This window comes from Branchiostoma floridae, chromosome 6 (genome assembly GCF_000003815.2).
Source record: "Branchiostoma floridae strain S238N-H82 chromosome 6, Bfl_VNyyK, whole genome shotgun sequence".
NCBI lineage: Eukaryota > Metazoa > Chordata > Leptocardii > Amphioxiformes > Branchiostomatidae > Branchiostoma > Branchiostoma floridae.
In genome coordinates this window covers 4584985-4604265 of record NC_049984.1, presented here as the reverse complement: position 1 = coordinate 4604265, position 19281 = coordinate 4584985, and the positions used below count along the sequence as shown (strand labels likewise).

Sequence of the window (19281 nt, the reverse complement as noted above, 5' to 3'; positions counted from 1 at the left end):
CTAAAGCTCAAATTGTACAACTAAGGTTTACCTGTGCTGCTGGCAGGCCTCTTAGATTCTAGAGAAGGGACCTTGTGATTGTTGGTGCTGGGTGCAGCAAGGAGACTCCTCAGTTTCCCCGACTTAAAGGCATCCACTATCTGCTGGTCACGTTGCTTTTCTGCAATCAAAATAGCACAAGATCTAGTATAAGATGCTGTTCCAAGAACAAACACAGTTGATCAAGGAGGTTACATGTATATGATCTCATGTAACGCCCTTGAGTTAACTAATGCTGTTTCCTCAGTAATGGCAAAGAGAGCCACCTATCAACTGTAATAAGAAGTGCACACATGTAAGCAATGTACAGCATCTGAGGAAAAGGAAACACTCCAACAGAAAAAAAGAGGTGTTTTGATTGAGAAAACCTGTCCTTTTTATGCCTGTCTGTTTAATACGACAATTTTCAAAATTGCGACTCTATGAAGTTCTAATTTTGACTTGTATTTCTTTTTGTCAATACACAAGTGCTCTAGCTGTAAAAGTCTTTAAAATGTTGGCTGCTCCAGTCTTGAAGGCCAGCAATTCAAAAGCACCCTCTTTCAGCTTCTGTGTGAAGTGCACGCAACAACCCTTTTTCAAAGGAATACCTGTTCCAATTGGTAAGTGACTCCAGTGTTGATACTGAAGAATGAGGACTACATTAGTCTTCGTACAATTACTCCAATTTCACACCATAGTAAAATTTATGTTTATGAAGTTTAGACATCCCGGTAAACAATATTCTTTAACTTTACTTTAACTTATTAATATTCAAATACATACAATTTAATCTCTACAACTGGACAAAAAAACGGAGATTTACTTCCGGACGTTTCGGGGGGAAGTCAGAATATTGGACACCGAACAGGACTACTTTGTAAGAGGTATAAAGGAGGCTATATACATTAGGGCACTCAAGCCTGCATCGATGAAGCTTAAGCTCAGTTTGAGTCTAGTGATGGATGTCACTCGAAACGTCCGGAAGCAAATCTCTGTATCTTATCCACTTGTGAAGATTGAATTGTAATTGAACATTGTAAAATTTCTTAAGACTATTAGAAATGTTGTTGTTGTTGTTGATGTCCTTGTTTAACGTCTAATATTTCGCTAGACGTGAACTCTTGGTGCTGAGTGTCTCTTGGTACAGCAGATTTCAATGAGAAGACTCTAGGTAAAATGTCTCTTGGTGAAAAATGGCGTCGTGATCTGTTCATGTGACGTAAGGACGATTCTACTTATCTGAAGGGGGTTACAGGATATATAGTAACCTGCTCAAAGTCCAACAACAACAACAAAAAAATACCCGAAAAGCTTAATTAGAAATACCGGAACACACACCATGTCTCTCCTCACCTTTCCTGTGTTCCTTGTGCATGAAGCCCAGGCCCATCTCAGCCAAGAACGACTTCTTATCCTCCAGGTCCACTTCTTGCACCATGTCTTCGGCCGTGTAAGACGTCGTGAGCGGGCTGCACGGCTGGTTCTCATCCTCGTGGTCTGACTTGGATGGAGATGGGGATCGCTCCATCAGCATCCTTCTCCTCTTTCTCTTCTTCTCCTCATGTACTGCTGTTGTTCGGGAATGATAGCGAAAATTCATTCTTCAAGTTTACCGTGCCTAAATATTGATGATTAACACAATTACTTTATGTGCAATAATAGCTTTGAATTGCATATTTACTCTTAACTTGTTATGCTCCGAATGTAATGTCATTACACCAATTCAGCCCTGAGGCTGCTACATTGTAGCTGTATGACATGTTGAGACATTGACAAATAAAGAAAATAACAAAGCAAAGAGTTTGACTGTGTTTGAAAGATACATGTTAGAAGACAGAACAAACTACAGACACCTCGAATAAAAACAACAATGACATCATAGAATATTTCAAGACTTCCAGTAAGTCATTTGATCAACTGCATCCAACTTGGAATAGAACCACCATACATAAAAAACATGAACTCCAAGTGACATCTTAAAAAATTAAAAATGACACGACGCCTTTTAACAAAAAATCAGACTGCAGCAATTGTTTGCACCAACTTAGCCGATATCGTGCTTAGAATGTGTAAAGATCATCAAGAGATTATCATCCAGTCATTGTTAAGAAAATTAGTCCTTATGCAAAAATGTCCTCTTACCACATTTTCTCTTCTGCGTTGTCAGCCCAAACGTCTCCAGAAAATACAGTTTCTGATGAAATGAGAAATTTAATGTCAGTGATATTTGTAATCATTGTGCAATACAGTAAATATGCATAGAAATTAAATATGCATTGAAAAGTGTGACAGTAATAAACATGAAGCACGAATCATTTGCTATTTTTCGAAAACCACATTTTCCTGACAAAAAAACAAATTCAAAAACAGTGCAAAACAGTAAATATGCAAAGAATTATGATTTGAATGGAGTGGCACTATAATAAACAATCACAAATTATAAACTAATCATGATTTCTTCCATGTATTTTGAAAACCGTTTGGTACCTTTGGCGACTTGTCTAGTTGAAAATGTGGTTGTGATATTTGTAAACATTATGCAATACAATATATATGCAAATAATGTAATATAAGCAGAGTGGAATTCTAATGTTAATTCTGAATTGCTTCTTGAAAGCCGTTTGGTACCTTTGGTGACTCATCTAGTTGCAACGGAGGGCCTGACGCAATTTTCTGCAGCTTCGCTCGCTGAACCTCAATGTCACAGTCGCTGTCGGAATCACAGTCACTTCTGTACGTGCCCCTCATGCGGGCCTCCCTTATCTTGCTCTCCTCCATGTCCAGTTTGCTCACCACGTGTCTATCGTCGTCCGAATCTGCCCTGTTAGTCCTCTGAATTCCCAGGAAATATTCCGTGAACGGCACAGAAAGGGCCTTGCTAACATTGATGTTGTACGCGAGCTCCGAGAGCCTGCGATGGTCGTACGCGTACTGGTTGTTGGACTGGTCGAGAAACGTCTCCGCCACCCTGTCGAGGTGGCCGTTGATGAGCAGCGATTGTTCGTGATTGAAGCGCTCGAAGTGGTTACGGAAAGTTCTCTCCCCGCGCGGCGGACGGGGAGACTTGTCCGTCCTGCCGACGTGCGGCCCGGCGGAATGTGGTTTGTCGTGGTTCGCGGGCGACGTCCGCGCGGGCGGGTGCCTGTCGTAGTCGTACTGATTGGAATGGGCGGAGGCCGAAGACGGCGGCGTGGTGGGTATTCTCACCTCGCTCACCGCACGTAGATTATCCAGCGGGTGCTTCGCATGAGCCAAGTGGAACTTCCAGGGTTCCTCTCTTGTAAAGGAGTGAACGTTCTGAGGGGGCACAAGGGGAGGAGGGTGACTGTTGGGGGGTAGGTGGACGGCCTCTTTGCTATCAGCCCTCTCGGAATGGTTCCTTTCCTCTGCGTGATTGTTTGGAGTCATTTCTCTATTTACATGGGAGGGGCCATGCTTTAGGTGAGGTGAAGATCTCAAAGAACCCTGCGGAAGAAACAGAAAAGGGTCAGGATTTGTTTGTTTGTTTGTGCCTTTAATTCAACTCGATAAATACTTCATCGGCCTTCAAGGCATCAGTCAGTGCATATAGAATACAAGTGGGGTATTCCATATTGCCCTAGGTACGGCCCAACTGACGACCAACCCGAGGAAATTATGGAGTTCCGTGCCATAATGTAAAATATGGATCATTCCCCGATATACTAGTAGATCATAAATAGAGATGATATGGTTAAGGTATAACAATAATAAAACTGACATACAAACAGAGAACCGAACATGATACGCAAAAAAGAGCCCCATGACAAAGCCTGTTCTTGAGATTAGGAGTGATAGGGGAAACATGCAGTAACTCTTTCCACTAATTATTGTGACAGAAAGGGCTTTAAAATCTTAGAAGACACTTCCTGCTTCTTGTAGCTTCCATAGCCTGAGGCCTTCCACAAAGAAACAGCTGACTGTTTCCCCCAGAGATATTGCTACATCCTTAAACCTGACATGGGATGTTATTCAGTGTCAGGCCATGTTAACACTTCCTCTTCTGCATACTTCACAACAGCTGTGGTAATCATACAAACCTGTGGTAATCTCTAACTGTCCAAAACATATAAGTCAAGTTGTCAATTTTCTTCTGAAAGGCTACAGCAAAACCCCTGAAAATAAAACCACCACCAAAGTTTGAAGATTTATGGTAGTTTTCAACCAGTATTGGGAGCAAGATTTGATGCAAGATGGCCCAAACAATGCTACTCATTTGTGTATCTAACACCATTACTAATACGGCAAGGGGGATACAAGCTCAGCGGCATTTGAGATTGTCTTCTTACAGCAAAAGTGACACCTACATTGGCTACTTATAGAGATGAAAAGCATCCCTCCGGTCAGAAGCTCTGACGAAGGTGTCTGAGAGACGTCGAAACGTACGCCAAGTAAGTACCTTCTGGTTGTGTAAAAATAATTCCCTATATTCTACCTCGCTCACTCATGGCAGGGTATTGTCGCTCTGTTTGAGGAACCCCTCCCTTGAACTGTTCCAGACTCTTCTGCATCATATTCTACCAACCTGATGTAATTATTTTCGGAAATAATACAGACCTGTTGTTGTTGTAAGAGCTGCTGCCTGTAGCTGGACACCTCCTGCTGCCTCTCTGCCTTCTCCTCCCTCATCTGTCTCTGCCGGCTCTGCCAGCGCTCCTCCTGGTTCAGCCGCTTCATGTACTGCTGGTGCTGGAACTCCATCTGCACCAGCGCCCGCGAACGGTCCCCGTTACTCAGCTGACCAGGCGTGGGAGACGACGACATGTCGTGTAGTCTGGAGGCTACGGTAGTCGAGAGAAGAAGGAACAGAGTTTATACTTCTTGCCTATTAAAAAAACTAGCGAAACAGGGCTTGGAATTCAGCGCCCGCGACCGGTCCCCGTTACTCAGCTGGCCTGGTGTGGGGGATGATGACATGTCGTGTAGTCTGGAGGCTAGAGTAGTCGAAGGAGACAGAACACAGATTTTATACAACATATGCCAAATAGCGATTACTCAAGTAATTGGATATGATTTTGAGAATGGTCAGTTGTAGCGAACGGTCACCGTTACTCAGCTGACCCGGCGTGGGAGACGACGACATGTCGTGTAGTCTGGAGGCTACGGTAGTCGAGAGAAGAAGGAACACAGTTTATACTTCTTGCCTATTAAAAAAACTAGCGAAACAGGGCTTGGAATACAGCACCCGCGACCGGTCCCCATTACTCAGCTGACCCGGCGTGGGGGACGACGACATGTCGTGTAGTCTGGAGGCTAGAGTAGACAAGGGAGAAGGTACAGATTTTATACAACCATGAAGATTGGACATCCAGGTAATAATATATGCCAAATAGCAGTTACTCAAGTAACTGGACATGATTTTGGGAATGGTCAGCGCCCGCGACCGGTCACCGTTACTCAGCTGGCCCGGCGTGGGGGTGATGACATGTCGTGTAGTCTGGAGGCTACAGTAGTCAGGAGGGAAGGAACAGATTTTATACTTCTTGCTTAGACAAATTGCTCGCAAAACAGGGCTTGGAATGATTTGTTGTTTTGTTTTCTACGGTAGTAAGGGGAGAAGGTACAGGTTTTATACAACCATGCAGGTTAGACATTCAGGTAATAATATGTGCCAAATAGCAGTTACTGAAGGAGCAAATGGATATGACTTTGGAAATGATCAGACATTTCAAGTAGCATCCACTACCTTTTGCTGGTGATACCAAAATGGTTGGCGATAAAGTTTGGGGAATTATAATGTTGGTCAAAACGTCACAGTTGAGTCTACACGCACATTTCCAACTATGGTCTTACACAGCTTTATTTCAAAACGTTTTATCAAATTTTTTGTGTATCATAGCATTTTTGCAGGGTTATATTGGAAGTACCCAGAAAAGATTTGGCATGTATTTCTGGTATTTCCTCCTATTAAAGTTCACAAGAGCAAAAGCACTGGTAGCATAAGGCAAGTGACCGGGTGCAACCTTGCCGTTCCCCAACCTTTGCTTCCAGATATGTTATCCAGAGTGACAACGTGTTGAAACACACTCCAATTTGCCTTCCTTCTGCCACCTCTGATGACCAAACCTGTTTGTCTTTTGATAGGAACTTTGGCTTTTGGTCGAAAAGGCATTCCCCAAACATGAGTCAGCATTTCGGGGGACATATTTCTTTGAGACCTGGCGACTGGCGGGTCGCCAAAGCACTGGAAGGCAGTGAATAAGACCCGGAACAACTGACAGGTGTTGAGGGCTTCGTCCCCCGGTGGATCGTACCATGCAGCTGGGAAAATACGTTTCGGTAGCATGGCAAGGAGATGGATGAAAGATGCAGATATGATATGTACCTTATGTTCTATATAGCTGCATATTAGATACGGATACTTCTTCTCTAAACAAGTCAATGAGGACACACTGACTACACGAAGCAACTATGGGAAGATGCCCCCCTCCCCCTTTCACTGATATTGAACAAATTTACCTCCCTGCACTTTTCACCCCTGAAAAGCCACAGGCCAGTCTGATGAAGACTGGTTCTTCAGTAAAGAAGAGTAAATAAAATCAATAGTTACAAATAAGTAAAGAATATTAGGCTTCTCTTACAGCTTATATCTCCATTTTGCACCGAGTGAAGTCCAGGAAAATGCGACATTCTCGGAGACTGCTTGTCGCGGCTTTCCGTCCGAGACCGCTCCCGGTCCTTCGCCAATATCGCATCTTTCGTCTCTTTCTCCGCCACACCGTTGGAAGCGACAGACAAGTTCTTTGGTTCGTCCTGAGGTCGTTCCTTGTCCCGACTCCTTTCTTGTCTCTCCCTGTCTTTGTCTTTGTCCTGGTGATCCTGGTCGTGATTGTTTTGGCTACGTTCCCTGGACTCCTGTTCAGCAGCAGACCTGTAGAATGGGACACATTTGTGAAATATTAAATAAACAATGAATAATGCTTTCTTTGCTATTCTACAAATAGATAACACTGCTATATTCCAAATGTCTTCACATTTCCGTAGAATGTGACACAATGCTATCTTTGTTATTCTACAAATAGATAACACTGCTATACATGTACTTCAAATGTCTTCAATAAAATTTATTGCCTTGAGCAGACAGTCCATACAAAGAAAAGCACAATGCCAAAATAGCCCGGCCAAACAAAATTTTTTGCCAAATGTTCAAATGCATAAGATTACTGGCAAACATCTGTTGCACATTTGACATATGGTCTACTACTATAGCATTAGTGAATAATGAATAACTCCCTCCCAAGTACTATCCTTATTCTTTCAAAATTTAAAAAAAAAATGACTCTCCAATCCTGAGTCAAAGTTCAGAGGTGAAAGTTTACCTGTCGCTCCCCACAGCAGGGTGCCTGGGCGAGCCGTGCAGGTAGGGGGCGATCATCTCGTGGGGAGGGTACCGTATGCCATGCATGGAGATGGGCAGGCCGGGAGGGGGGTGGCCAGGTAAGAAGGCACTGTGGGGAGGGGGGACCGGCAGGAAGGGAGCTCTCAGGCCGGCCAGACGGTACTGCTCATAGTGGTCCTCAAGTCTGGAATGTTAAAAAAAAAAGGTGGAAATCAGTTTTTATCACATTTAGACAGTGAAATTGTTGATGTTCGTGTAAACAGCCATATTACACAAGTAAGTTTCTGTGACTTTTAGAAAAAATGTTTCGCCCAATCACTTTCTTGAGATTAAGGTGGTAAAAATCAATATATAGTTGACTTTGGAAATGGAATTGCGGCACTCCATAGCTGGACAATAGCTTTTATATCAGCAAATTGGAAATTGAACACCTTTTTCTCTGGAAGAATTGATGACATACTAGTGACAAAACTTGAAATCTGGCCTTTCATTCAGCCATTCGCAAACTAAATGGTAACAGTAAATTGACGATTTTTGCGAATAAGAAAGCTGCAAATTGAAAAATGGAGAAATCTCATTGGTTCCCCGAGAAGTCATACAAATGCAAAAAAATACAAAAAAGCCTTGTGGCATGTTTTAGTCCCCCCCCCCTCTCATCAAATTAAGCAAATAATAATTCATGTTTAACTTTGTTGATGGTAAATAAAAAATTATAGTGATAGTAGATGATAATTGATAATAACAGGGTCGGATCAGATCAGATATGAGAAGAATAATTGGGCAGTTTTGACTGTTGTCATGTCCTCACCTGAATGCCGGGTGGGGGAATGGCGCTCCAGCGAACAGCGCTGGGTGGTACGGGGAGGAGTGGTAGGTTGGTGCCGAGGCCATGTCGAAGCCGAAGGGGATGGGCATGGCGTGCCTGATGTCCTCAGGCCGGTAGGGCTGGAACCCCCGCGGGCTAGACGACGTGTGGTTGGACATCTCCTCGAGCCCGATGTGGTGAGGAATTGGCCTGCTTGTGGACGGAAAAGGAGGAAGAAAAACCGTCAATCGTATAGATTTCAAGAGCCTGCATTAGGCTTAGGTCACATTTCCAAAGCAGTGCCCTGCCGGGATGTTTAAAGAAACAAAAAATCAAAACATATACTTAGAAATATACACAAATCATGCCCATGAATCTTATGTTGGCATTTTGTGTATTCTGATGTCTTTTATATCATTCTTTCCCTCCCAAAAGCTGCCCAGCTGGGCCCCGGTTTGGAAATGTGACCTAAGCCTTAGGTGAGGGTACCGGTACAGTGTAGTGGTTCAAAACCTTTTGTTTTCTTGTTGGACCAGTCAAAAAAAGGACCTTTGATATCAAAACCATGTCTGACAACAGCACCTCTTAGTCTAAAGCAGATTGACAAACAATAAAAATGAACTGAAGTTGAGAAAATAAATTTCAAAAATGAGGAAGTTTTAGGTAGACAGATCCCCTCACCTGTGTGGTACTCCTAGATCGGAGGACTGGCTTGCTGGGGTGGTTCTCTGCTGTCCAGCCGAGGGCCCTGGGGTCACTTTTTCAGTCTTGACCGTGGGTAGGTGGTTGGAATCCGAGGACTTGCTTGAATGGCTACTTCGTTCCCTGGACGGTGGCCTTTCAGTACTCTGAAAGGACAAACCATAGTACATATGACAATGAAGTGCTTTCTTCATTAACAATACTCAGTTACAGTTACAGTTACAGTTATGTCAAATACGGGTGAGTATCATATGGCGTATACTTCAAAATGCTTAGTTTAGAGAATGCAAGTCATCGACATTGGCTCATGGCCGAGCATTAAAAGTTCATGTCAGATCAAGCTTCAGTTACTGCCTGTGGATGACAGTGTCTTATATCAGGGTTGGACAAGTTTTCTAAAATTCACTTGTCCTATCGGGCAAGTAAATAAAAAAATCACTTGCCCGAACCAACTTTTCACTTGCCCAAAATTAAAATTTTTCTATGTACTTTCACTTCCATCAATGGAATTCTTGTTATTGGCTCTACTTTTCTGTTAACCAAATGCTTGATGCCATGACTGTGAAATGTAGGAAGTATATCAAAATCTCACTCAATGGAAAAAATCTAACTTGCCCGATCGGCAAGTGGGGTAGGACATCCACTCGCCCGATTGGCATTTTCACTTGCCCGGGACAGTAGGGCTAGTCCAACCCTTTATATGGCTGCCCAGGGCAGTACAGAAAAGTAAAGCAATTGCAAATATGTAGCAATACTCAAAATGTCAAGCAAATATTTTTATATACATAGTCTTGTATATACATATTTCATCACTGTTCAGCCCTAGGCAATTGCAAACATTCCGGATTCCAATCTTTTATATAATTTTGCAGCTCAAACATTCTACAGTGAAATTGTCTCACTACAGATATTTGTTCGATAATGCACTCTATGTACCAACTGCAAACTTCAAGTGCAGTGAACACTTCCCCTTTGTCTCTACTATGAAATTCAGTCCCTGTGAAGTTAAAGGAGAGTATTTCAGAACACCTACAAATTATAGCCTCCATAGCAGGCTGTCTGGGACTTTTTTTCCTCTTTTTTGGAGGCTAATGATACACTTATGCTGGCCTGACATTTAAGAAAGTTTTGGAAGAGGAGGTTGGTTTAAAGGACTACAACTTGCTAGCTGCCATGCTAGATAGAGATGCCTGGTCGGATATTGTTAATGGCACCTCATATGAGGACGAACTGAACTGACTGAACTGAACTGCTGGCCATTTCTATTTGTACTGGTTGCTTGTACTGCTGGCCTGTAGAGCCTGCATGTATTCAGTGTCTCAAATCAAACTTAAAGAAATGATTAGGGGTGATTTAAGGCAACCTAAAGTAATATTGTCGCGTAAAAAGTAAAAAGGCAATCACCTTTCTTCTCTCTCCTGTGTTGCTATAAGACAGGGCTGCTCCAAGTCTGGGTGACGAGGACTGGTGTCCAGTCAGAGAGGACGATCCCTGACGACTCGGCGGTTTCGCTGCGGCCGGACTGTGACTTCCGACGCGCGGGGGAGAGGGAACGTGCTCGGGAACAGACCCAGGAGCTGCAGGGGTGCAGAGGATAACCAAATTGATGTCATGCCTAGGCTGAGATAATGTTCAGGGCTCGAAATAAAATTGGAGCTGTGCAGGTATTTCTGTTGTCTACCTGCACTGGTCCATGTACTGAGTTTCAGACATAAATGTCCTATAATGTAGGTGAATATGGATTGTTATCGGCTGCATTGACTGTTACCACCTATAGAGTATAAAAGGAAAAATAGCAATGGTTCCTGAACAATTTTAGTATGATTTATACTTTCAAAAGTGATGCAGGTAAAACTTGTCTGGTGCAGGTAATTTTCAATGTTACCTGCACCAGTGCAGGTATGCAGAAAAAAGTATTTTGAGTATTTTGATATGGGTGTTCTGAGTATTTTGATATGGGTGTTCTGAATTGGGTTATCACACAGGGTCTACTGTTATCACATGGGCTTCAAATTGAAGTTCAATAGAATAATTTGACGAGTGTGCCAAGCACACCATTGTCGAAAAGCTGAATACTGGACTAGGACATTGGAATTGTTACAATATTTCGTTTGAGAACACCAAATTTTGACAACTTCTGGTGCATTTCACATTCAAGGGTGTGATTTTTTTGTGCCAGCTCTCACGCAGGTTGGATCAACCTCTGGTCTTCGGGGGATCCTATCCACAATCGAGCTGGTACTTCGGGTGATACGGAATGCATCATATTGTATTCTATGTACATGTTAACATCGAAGCTACTGTAAATAAATTAACTGTGGGTATGTACATTAGTTATCTAATCGATGACATTCATATTGTACTTTGCTATCAAGTGAATAAAACTTGTTCATTGTGTCGTAAATTTTTCCAGTTATAAATATTGTATCTTGTCCTCATAACGGAACATATAAGAATGCATGTCTTATAGAATATTCCCAACATTTTTTCACCAGTTGCAATGAATGGTAGAAGATTTCAACTTGTTAAAATATTGTGACTTGTTCTTGTTCTTGTATGGTTACTGGGCAACACCCCTTAGTGTTGGGGAAATCCACCCAGGGCACACTTAAACATAACTACAGTTGTAACACTAAATTTCACTTTTTCACACTATCTTTAATTTCAAGAATGAAAAAAAAAGCATGCATGCAGTTGCTTTTACTAATTCTATAACTTAAGCAATCTGTACTACCTGGAGTATCAGTGGCTTGTTTGGCGAGCTTCCTTAGTGCAGCGGCAAAGCTGGAAGCACCACCATTGTGAGAAGAGCTGCCTGCGGTAACGGAAGGGGCGCCACCTAGCGACCGTTGGTGAAGTGGAGAAACACTCGACGTTGGATGAGTAGGCGTTGCTACCATGGTCAGTGGGGGCGGCTTTAGGCCTGCGTGTCAACACAAAACGTACACACACGGTAAACGTACAAGGCAAACAAACGAACTGCCATTGATTCATGATCCTGCTTTCATCTATTGCCCAATGTTTGTCGTGTTCTGAACGACGTTTATTGTTCTCGACACGTTCTGACTTCACACGCTTTCACTCTCCATTACAGGAGTCCCGGTTGTCGTAGCTGTGACTTTTACGCATCACCGCACGTACAGTAATAGATATCCATCCCAATAACGAGCGGAAATGCCTGCTTCTACTCCGCTGCACAGAGGTATATATTCATCGTCTGTCGCTGCTGTGTCATCAATAATCCTTTTCATCCCCCATGTTTGGTAAGAATGGTGGGTTCCCAAGTCATTTGTGACACATATTAATTTCGCGACTTTTTCTGAGAGATGATCGCATTTCTGTCTTGTCTGCACTTTTCTCAGAGCGAAGAGATACTTTGCAACCTTGAAATTTGAAGGTGAACGAACGAGTGACTTTTGTAATTCATCCAAAAGCAAGCTACCAGGTGCCAGGGCTTCGTTCTGTACACAATCCCCTGCTTTCAGCTTACACAGACTTCGGAGAGAGGGAGAGAGAGTGTTTGCAATTGTAGCACAGAGCAAACAGTCCGTGCCAGGTTGTTTGAACAACACGTCCGCCAATAAACCTGCTGGCAGGGTCTATATCCTTATTTACAACAAACACAACGGACGAGGCATGGCTGGGATAGACTAAACAACCGCGACCCACACTTCTTACACCGACGACACAATGGGCGTAAGGGCCGACCCAATGTTATCTTTTAACGGCGTTGTTGTGTTGTCGTTAGCTTTGTGTGGTAACACTAAATATACAAAAGGTGTGGATGAAAGGGCATGTCGTCGTGCCTGCCGCGTAGATTAAACATGAGAACGCAGGTGAACGGCGAGCAGCTGGGTAAGCAAGATAAAGGTGCCAGATGGCACCGGTGTCGCGCTAAAAACGACGTTATTTACAGCTTTCTAGCCCCGTGCTAACCCCTTATGATCATATTAGTATGCCTGTACCAGCACCATACAAATCTCCAGCTTTCTCCTAATTCCATTATGATCCATTTCACAGTCGTTCTCATGCCTTTGTCAAAACCGTGTCTGACAAAGGATATTAGGAAAAAATACAACATCTTTGTCTTACACCCACCATCGATTAGATTTATCAATATTATCGCATGTCTGATCGTCTGACATGGCTTGGTCTGAAAATTAGTCACGGACGAAGCTTAATCATTTTGGAGTATCAACTGCATACATCATTTTCAATCTCTCATTTAATAAGTACAATTTCTACACATCCTTCCTAAAAGTGCCTGATGCTGGGGATGCATTCAGAATTTGAAAGTGATGCATTCACCAAATAACAAGATAAAATAATCTATATAATCAGATTGCTTGACATGGCTTGGCCAGACTCTGAGAGTTGGTCATTTTTTCAGCATGTCCTTCCTGAAAGTGTCTGATGCTGGGAATGCACTCGGAATTCGGAAGTGACACTAACACGATCTACTAGTATGCAATATAATCATACATCAGATTGCTTGACATGGGTTGGTCGAACGCTGTGAATTTGTCACTGTCAGAAACAAAATCATTTTCAATCTCTCAAAGCATTTTTTTTCAACACATCCTTCCTAGAAGTGAATGATCCTGGGGATGCACTCAGAATTCGGAAGTTACACTAACACGATCTATGCAATATAATCATATATCAGATTGCTTGACTGTGAATTTGTCATGGTCATTTTCATTAAATCCTTTGAAGCATTTTTTTCAACACATCCTTCCTAGAAGTGAATGATCCTGGGGACGCGCTCATTCAGAAGCGATGGCGTCACGATATAACAGGATCTCCGGGGAGGAGGAATCTGCGATGATAAGACGCTTCATCTGCAGGGCTCCGTGCGAAAGTCAAGGGCACGCCGTATCTCTCGCCGCCCACACGCACAGTAAGCGACGACTACAAATCACCATCAGTAATCATTACCAAAACACCATCTCAAGTACTCAAGACGCCTTCCCTGCACTAGATTATTACAAAATCGGGGGATTAAATTGACTAATGGCCTCAGCTGCAAAGAGATGACGACGGAAAGAATCGTGACTGAGCATGAAAATGCCACATTTATCAAATTATACAGCGGGCTATTGAATCATCCACCATCAGAATTAGAAGCGGTGGAATATACGCCCAGCGTAAAAGGCTTTGATTACGCAGCCATTACCTCAAAGGAGCCATTTCGGAGTGCAGCGCACTAAAAATGTCGAGGGAAAGACATCAAGGCATTTGCACCGCGGGTTATCTATTGTGCACATGGGCTCTATGATATATCAATTACATCCCCACATTTACAATACAACACAGGAACTAGACATCTGTCTTCACCCACCCAAGGGCAGAGTAACGCTAGTGTTAGTTCAAGTTTGCCCTGATACAGATTACATGCGAAACCGGCGCCCGTTTTCGTATTGATCGCGGTATAGAGTAACAACATACATCATACCTTCTGCTGGAAGGAGATCCAGTTTACGATAGCACCTTGCTCGTCAATGGAATATCAATGCAGTGGGAACGGACCATGATACAGGCAGCTGTACCGCTACAAATCAATGAAGATTGCACAGCCTGATAAAGTGGGGGAATTTACTGGGGGAACCCATTAGGATGGTAGCAGCTTCACACTCAAACAAGGGGCCTGACAAAGAGATAACAATCAAGGATGTGCTAAGATAAGGGAGTAACAATCTGAGAAAAGGTCACCCGCCAAGGCTCCTCCCACTGGGGGTGATGCCAGCAATGATTGACAGTTACAGATTGTTCCCTGTCAATTTCCGACAAGACTACTCCAATGGAGCCTGGGTGGAAATTGGAACAAGATGTGTTTTTTTTTTTTCTGACAGTTTCCTGCCCTGCTCACAAGAGGAAGGTGATGATAAGATGGAATGCTGCCAGGCAAATATTTTACCCTGCTGTTTATTCACCCAAATCACATAAGAGCACCCTGCTGTACAAAGCCAATTTGTCTTGTTTATGTGGCGCCAGACGAACCACCTGTTTCCTAACTATTAGTTGCCAGGAGCAGGGGGCAATGTTTGACTAGCACTATCACACCACGAAAACCTCTCCAACTGGGGCCTCTTGGCAAGCAGTGGACACCGGCCAAGCACTACTCTACCGCCGCTGTACTTTATCGTTTTTCGACCTCGGACTGTCTAAGCTCTGCGTAAACGGAACACAACCCCTCGTGCCCTTGTTGGAGTGCAATTGCGGGGCAAGCATCCGCTGTGGAGGAAATCCTCGCCTACCAGGCTAGCAAAATACGAGTGGCGTGATTATACACACCATTTCTTGGCAGGGTCTAAATGCCAACCTGGGAAGTGTCTGAAGCCAGCCAGTTACTTGAGATGTCTGAGGCATGTTAAGGCCCCGGTTGACCTACTGCGCAATAGAATCCCGCAATTAATGGCTGATATGGGCGCTGGGTTAGGGCGGGGAGTGGATACAATTGATCCAGCTGGCGGGTAAGTACTCTCGCACCAATCAAAGACTCACCCAGAAGGACCAGCTGCCCGAAATGTCGGACGCTACACAAACAAACAGGACGAAATGCTTTCCCTTCGTGGCAACAAGGCACCAGACAAGGTCTCCCCGGTAACCTCTGACCCTGTCAACCTCTGGCGTGTTTCACCGTGCCATTGAGACAGTTGTCAACATCCTCCTCAGCCTATAACCACATCAAACACAGCCTTGACCGCCCCACCCCCACACCACTGTATATCTAGCATAGTCCATTCATTGACCTGTGATTGGCATTTCCAACACCTGCTATTTATACACTACAAGAGGTCAATAATAAACTCAATGGCCTTATCCCTTTTAATTTAAGAGTTTTAATTGCCTCTAACGAGCCAGCCACAAAACTAGAAGCTTTCCATCACCCCAAAACCAACGGCAACCATGAATTTTTAATGACGCAATCTAACATTTCTGCTCTAACAGAACTAATGAATTTGCTTTCAGAGGGGTTTATTGTGATGCTAGGATACCCTCGAGAGATGACAAATGGCTTAGTCCAAGGTAACACCGAGGATCAGCTCTCTACCCAATGTTATCTGAAGAATGTGTTTTACCGGCTCATGACATCACTCCCAGCTGACACAAACCAGCCGGTGCCTATAGTTTTACACACCAACCGAGAACCTTCCTCCTCTGAAAAATCACTGACATGTCGTCGGTTAATCCGGCAACGGTGGGCCAGAGAACGCTGTGTTGGAACATCTGCCATTGTTTGATCAATGACGCAGGCCTGTTGAGAGGTATCGGCCCATACAAACGGCAGGGTTAAATCAACAGTGAGAGTGTGGCAGGCATGCAGATGACTACTGATCCCTGACAAGCTCCCACGCAAGCCTGCCCCTGCCCTAAACGTTTGGTCCCTTCCATGTCCGGTGTAATTCCACCAACCTGGGTTGTCAGATGCCCCCTAATGTTATTGATTATCATTCGCTATTCCCCAGGGAGGTGGTAAAAGCCACAGGTTCGTCTCGAGTCATAATTGGAAGGGAGTTGTCGACCGACCAACTCCCCCCCCCAAGTGATCAATATGGTGAAATCAATTTCAGAACATTGATTGCCCGCGGGGTTGATATACCACGCAAAACATGGGTAGACCTGTCAGTCTGTTCCCAAAGCATTGGGGTGTTTAGGGAAAACAAAATTGGCCCCTGTAACCGGGTTCAACCGGTATGGGATTTCACCCCTAACCACCCTCAATGTCACAGCCCTTCCTGTTTTGCTCTGAACTGCTGGCCCGAGACGCCGGGAGAACATACTTGAAGACAAGCTGGCTTTACAGAAATACTCATTTCGATCATGCTCCATTAACCAGGCTTTAAGCCAGAACCCAATCCCTCGTGCCCGCCTGACATTTACGGCGGCGGGTCACAAGCAAAACACCTGTACACCTAAAACCAATCTCTTTAATATTTCATAACCTACACAAAAGGAGTCATGGAGAAGTGTTGGAGAATTCCTGTTTCTAAAAAAAGGGTCAGGACGACGGACACCGACAATGTTTTTCCCTGTGCATGCAGGCCACGTTTTGCTGTGAAAGTTGTCTCCGTTACGTGGTAATGGGCGTTGGTGACTCGTCATGCGTGGCATTAGATAATACATATGGAGAGTGGAGCAGGAACAGTCTTGGGCAACAGCAGGGAGTTAAAATCATTGGTGAGAAAGCCTATTAGCCCTCGTTCATGCAGCAACTCATTGATTTTCCATCATGGGCCTGGGAACTGTTGCTTCGTCCCTCCCCAATTCAATCCCCATATTATTGAATTATGGAAATGACTCTGGGACAAATGAATTCGGGGCTAATAATTGAGCATACCTATGTCAGACCGGGAGGAACAGACTGTGAAAGACACCTAAGGTGACAGGGTTGGGAAAATAAATATTTATAGCTTGACCCCAGAAAGACGTCACCTTGAAGGTAAGCCAACACCGTTGGAGGTATTTAGGACACAGAATTCACCTCTCCCTTGCACATGCCTCCTGTCCTAATTACCATATCCAGGTACCACGCTCCCACCCTGGGTGGTTAACAACAAAGCATACGGCCAGACGCATTAAATAAATAAGCCAAATATTTCACGATCAATTATTACACCGTACAACCCGGCCAATTTGTATAACGCTCGTAGCGGGTCCTTCTGGGGGGCAAAAACGGCAGATAAATCGAAAAATTGAATCGGGGATAACAGGACCCAGACACTTGTTCTGAGAAGGTAGATTACAACATGCGTCATGACTGACTTTTGTCCAGGTAATTTTACACAAAGGACGTGGCTCTCCAGTGCTAACAATGCCTGCTGCCCCAGTGCCTTCAAGCCACACCAAACAAAAGGTCCCCCTCAGAGGTCACCCTCGGGCTGGGGCAAACATGTCCACATCGACCACAACAAGGAAATTTAAGCTTACCGTTTAAAGGTGGGTAGGGATGAAGGTTAAACAATCCGAAGGTCAAGTCTGGAAGGAAGAAGCTTCCGTCGCGTCCCGCCATGGCCGGCCTCCCATCGGCGTGTGGCCTTCCCGCTAGTATCACAATGAACCGCGCAACTTTTCACCCGCATATATCAACTTTGATTGCTCGACCAACAAATAGAGGTTTAATGGGACCTGTCGACTGCCGGAGGTTACTGGAAGGGGTCACTCTGCTTGCGGGGGAGACAGGCCCATTGTTGGCACAGCAAATATCACCTAGGTGCTGGCTACACCAGGGGCACAAATCTCAAATAATCCCTCATCCTGCTTGCCGAGCCACGTCCTTTGTTGATTTTCGGTAAGGCTTGGAATAACAAGGAGAACACGCTGGAGCCCCTCGGCCTGTACCCACCCCCTTGGAAGAAGTGGCGCGGCCTATCATAACTCTCCCAAACAAACAGGCAGATGTTTCATTTCCCTGAGGATAATCAACATCAATTGGCACATTACACCGATCGCTCCGCATAATGGCTGCACCAACGAAACCATGCCATGATGGAAAAATAGTGCCGCGCCAGGAAGCATTCAATACAATTTTATCTGAAATCTACAATGTGGTGCCCCGGCTTTTCTTGCCAGTTGAACCAGATATCAGACACTAACCGAGTAAGCCCTCTGTAGAGCGCACAATGGGTATTCTTTACGAAATAAGACATGACGTGCGGCTTGCTTGTGTTGCCGCCCGGAACATTTGCCTTCCATTATACTACGTCCCACATAATCCATTGATCACTGGGCTGTAAGCAGGCATTAAAAGCGATGGTGCAGGGAAGGAGGGATCCCTCCCGTGCTGAGATGTATCGCGCGCCCCGCAGCGTTCGTACCGCCGGAAAGATAACGGGAAGATCGAACCTGGCCCGCCGCATCAATCCGGCCATTATCATCGACGTATGATTTATCGTCGACGCAATTTTCCCTGGCTAAATGGGGCTGACCTGACCTTTTCCATGCCTGAAGAATGATTATTAATATTAATAAATGCATGAAGTGCATCAACCGACTCATCTGCTGACACACCATGTACAGCGTCAAAGCCGCCACAACCGTACCAATAATCAGGTGAAATTTGCATTACTGGAAGGATAATGGACGCCATAATCGCAGATTGGCACCAGCCAACCTGATCTAATTTATTCCCTGTGGGCACGAAAAATCTATTACCAGATTGAAAGCTGGTTAGGCCTAACCTGATGTGCAATGTCTGGGACAAAATATCACTCTAAAAATCCCACCCCTATAAGGAAAAAAGTGGAAGGGCCATCTTTCCTGGCAAGGCTCAAGTGAAGAATGCTTGGTGGGTTCAGATAACCACAACTAGCCTTGCTATCACAACTATAACATCCACCAGGCCAGGCTGCTGCGGTGACCTATTGACAGTTGAAAAGGTCGCCCCTGTCTCTCT

General features: G+C 44.4%; 2 protein-coding genes across 3 annotated transcripts in view; both read right to left on the bottom strand.

Annotated features, from left to right (window-relative positions):
* Nucleotides 1-5: 5 nt before the first annotated feature.
* Nucleotides 6-4814, bottom strand: LOC118417176 (genetic suppressor element 1-like). 2 transcript variants are annotated; one of them, XM_035822609.1, is made up of 5 exons: nt 4597-4814; nt 2650-3486; nt 2164-2215; nt 1360-1590; nt 6-160 (listed from the first exon to the last, which is right to left on the bottom strand). In XM_035822609.1, the coding sequence occupies exons 1-5, from the start codon at nt 4801-4803 to the stop codon at nt 21-23; spliced, it is 1467 nt and encodes a 488-aa protein (XP_035678502.1). In that variant the 5' UTR covers nt 4804-4814; the 3' UTR covers nt 6-20. The 2 variants fall into 2 exon arrangements, with proteins under 2 accessions (XP_035678502.1, XP_035678503.1); XM_035822610.1 differs by having other exon boundaries at nt 1375-1590.
* Nucleotides 4815-4921: 107 nt separating this feature from the next.
* Nucleotides 4922-19281, bottom strand: part of LOC118417506 — a 44819-nt gene continuing 30459 nt past the window's right edge. The window contains exons 3-10 of the mRNA XM_035823088.1: nt 11620-11808; nt 10290-10462; nt 8865-9031; nt 8187-8396; nt 7359-7562; nt 6621-6910; nt 5220-5292; nt 4922-4973 (exon numbers count right to left, since the gene is read on the bottom strand). Of these exons, the coding sequence (XP_035678981.1) occupies nt 4922-4973; nt 5220-5292; nt 6621-6910; nt 7359-7562; nt 8187-8396; nt 8865-9031; nt 10290-10462; nt 11620-11808 (1358 nt within the window). The remainder of the gene's footprint in view (nt 4974-5219; nt 5293-6620; nt 6911-7358; nt 7563-8186; nt 8397-8864; nt 9032-10289; nt 10463-11619; nt 11809-19281) is intronic.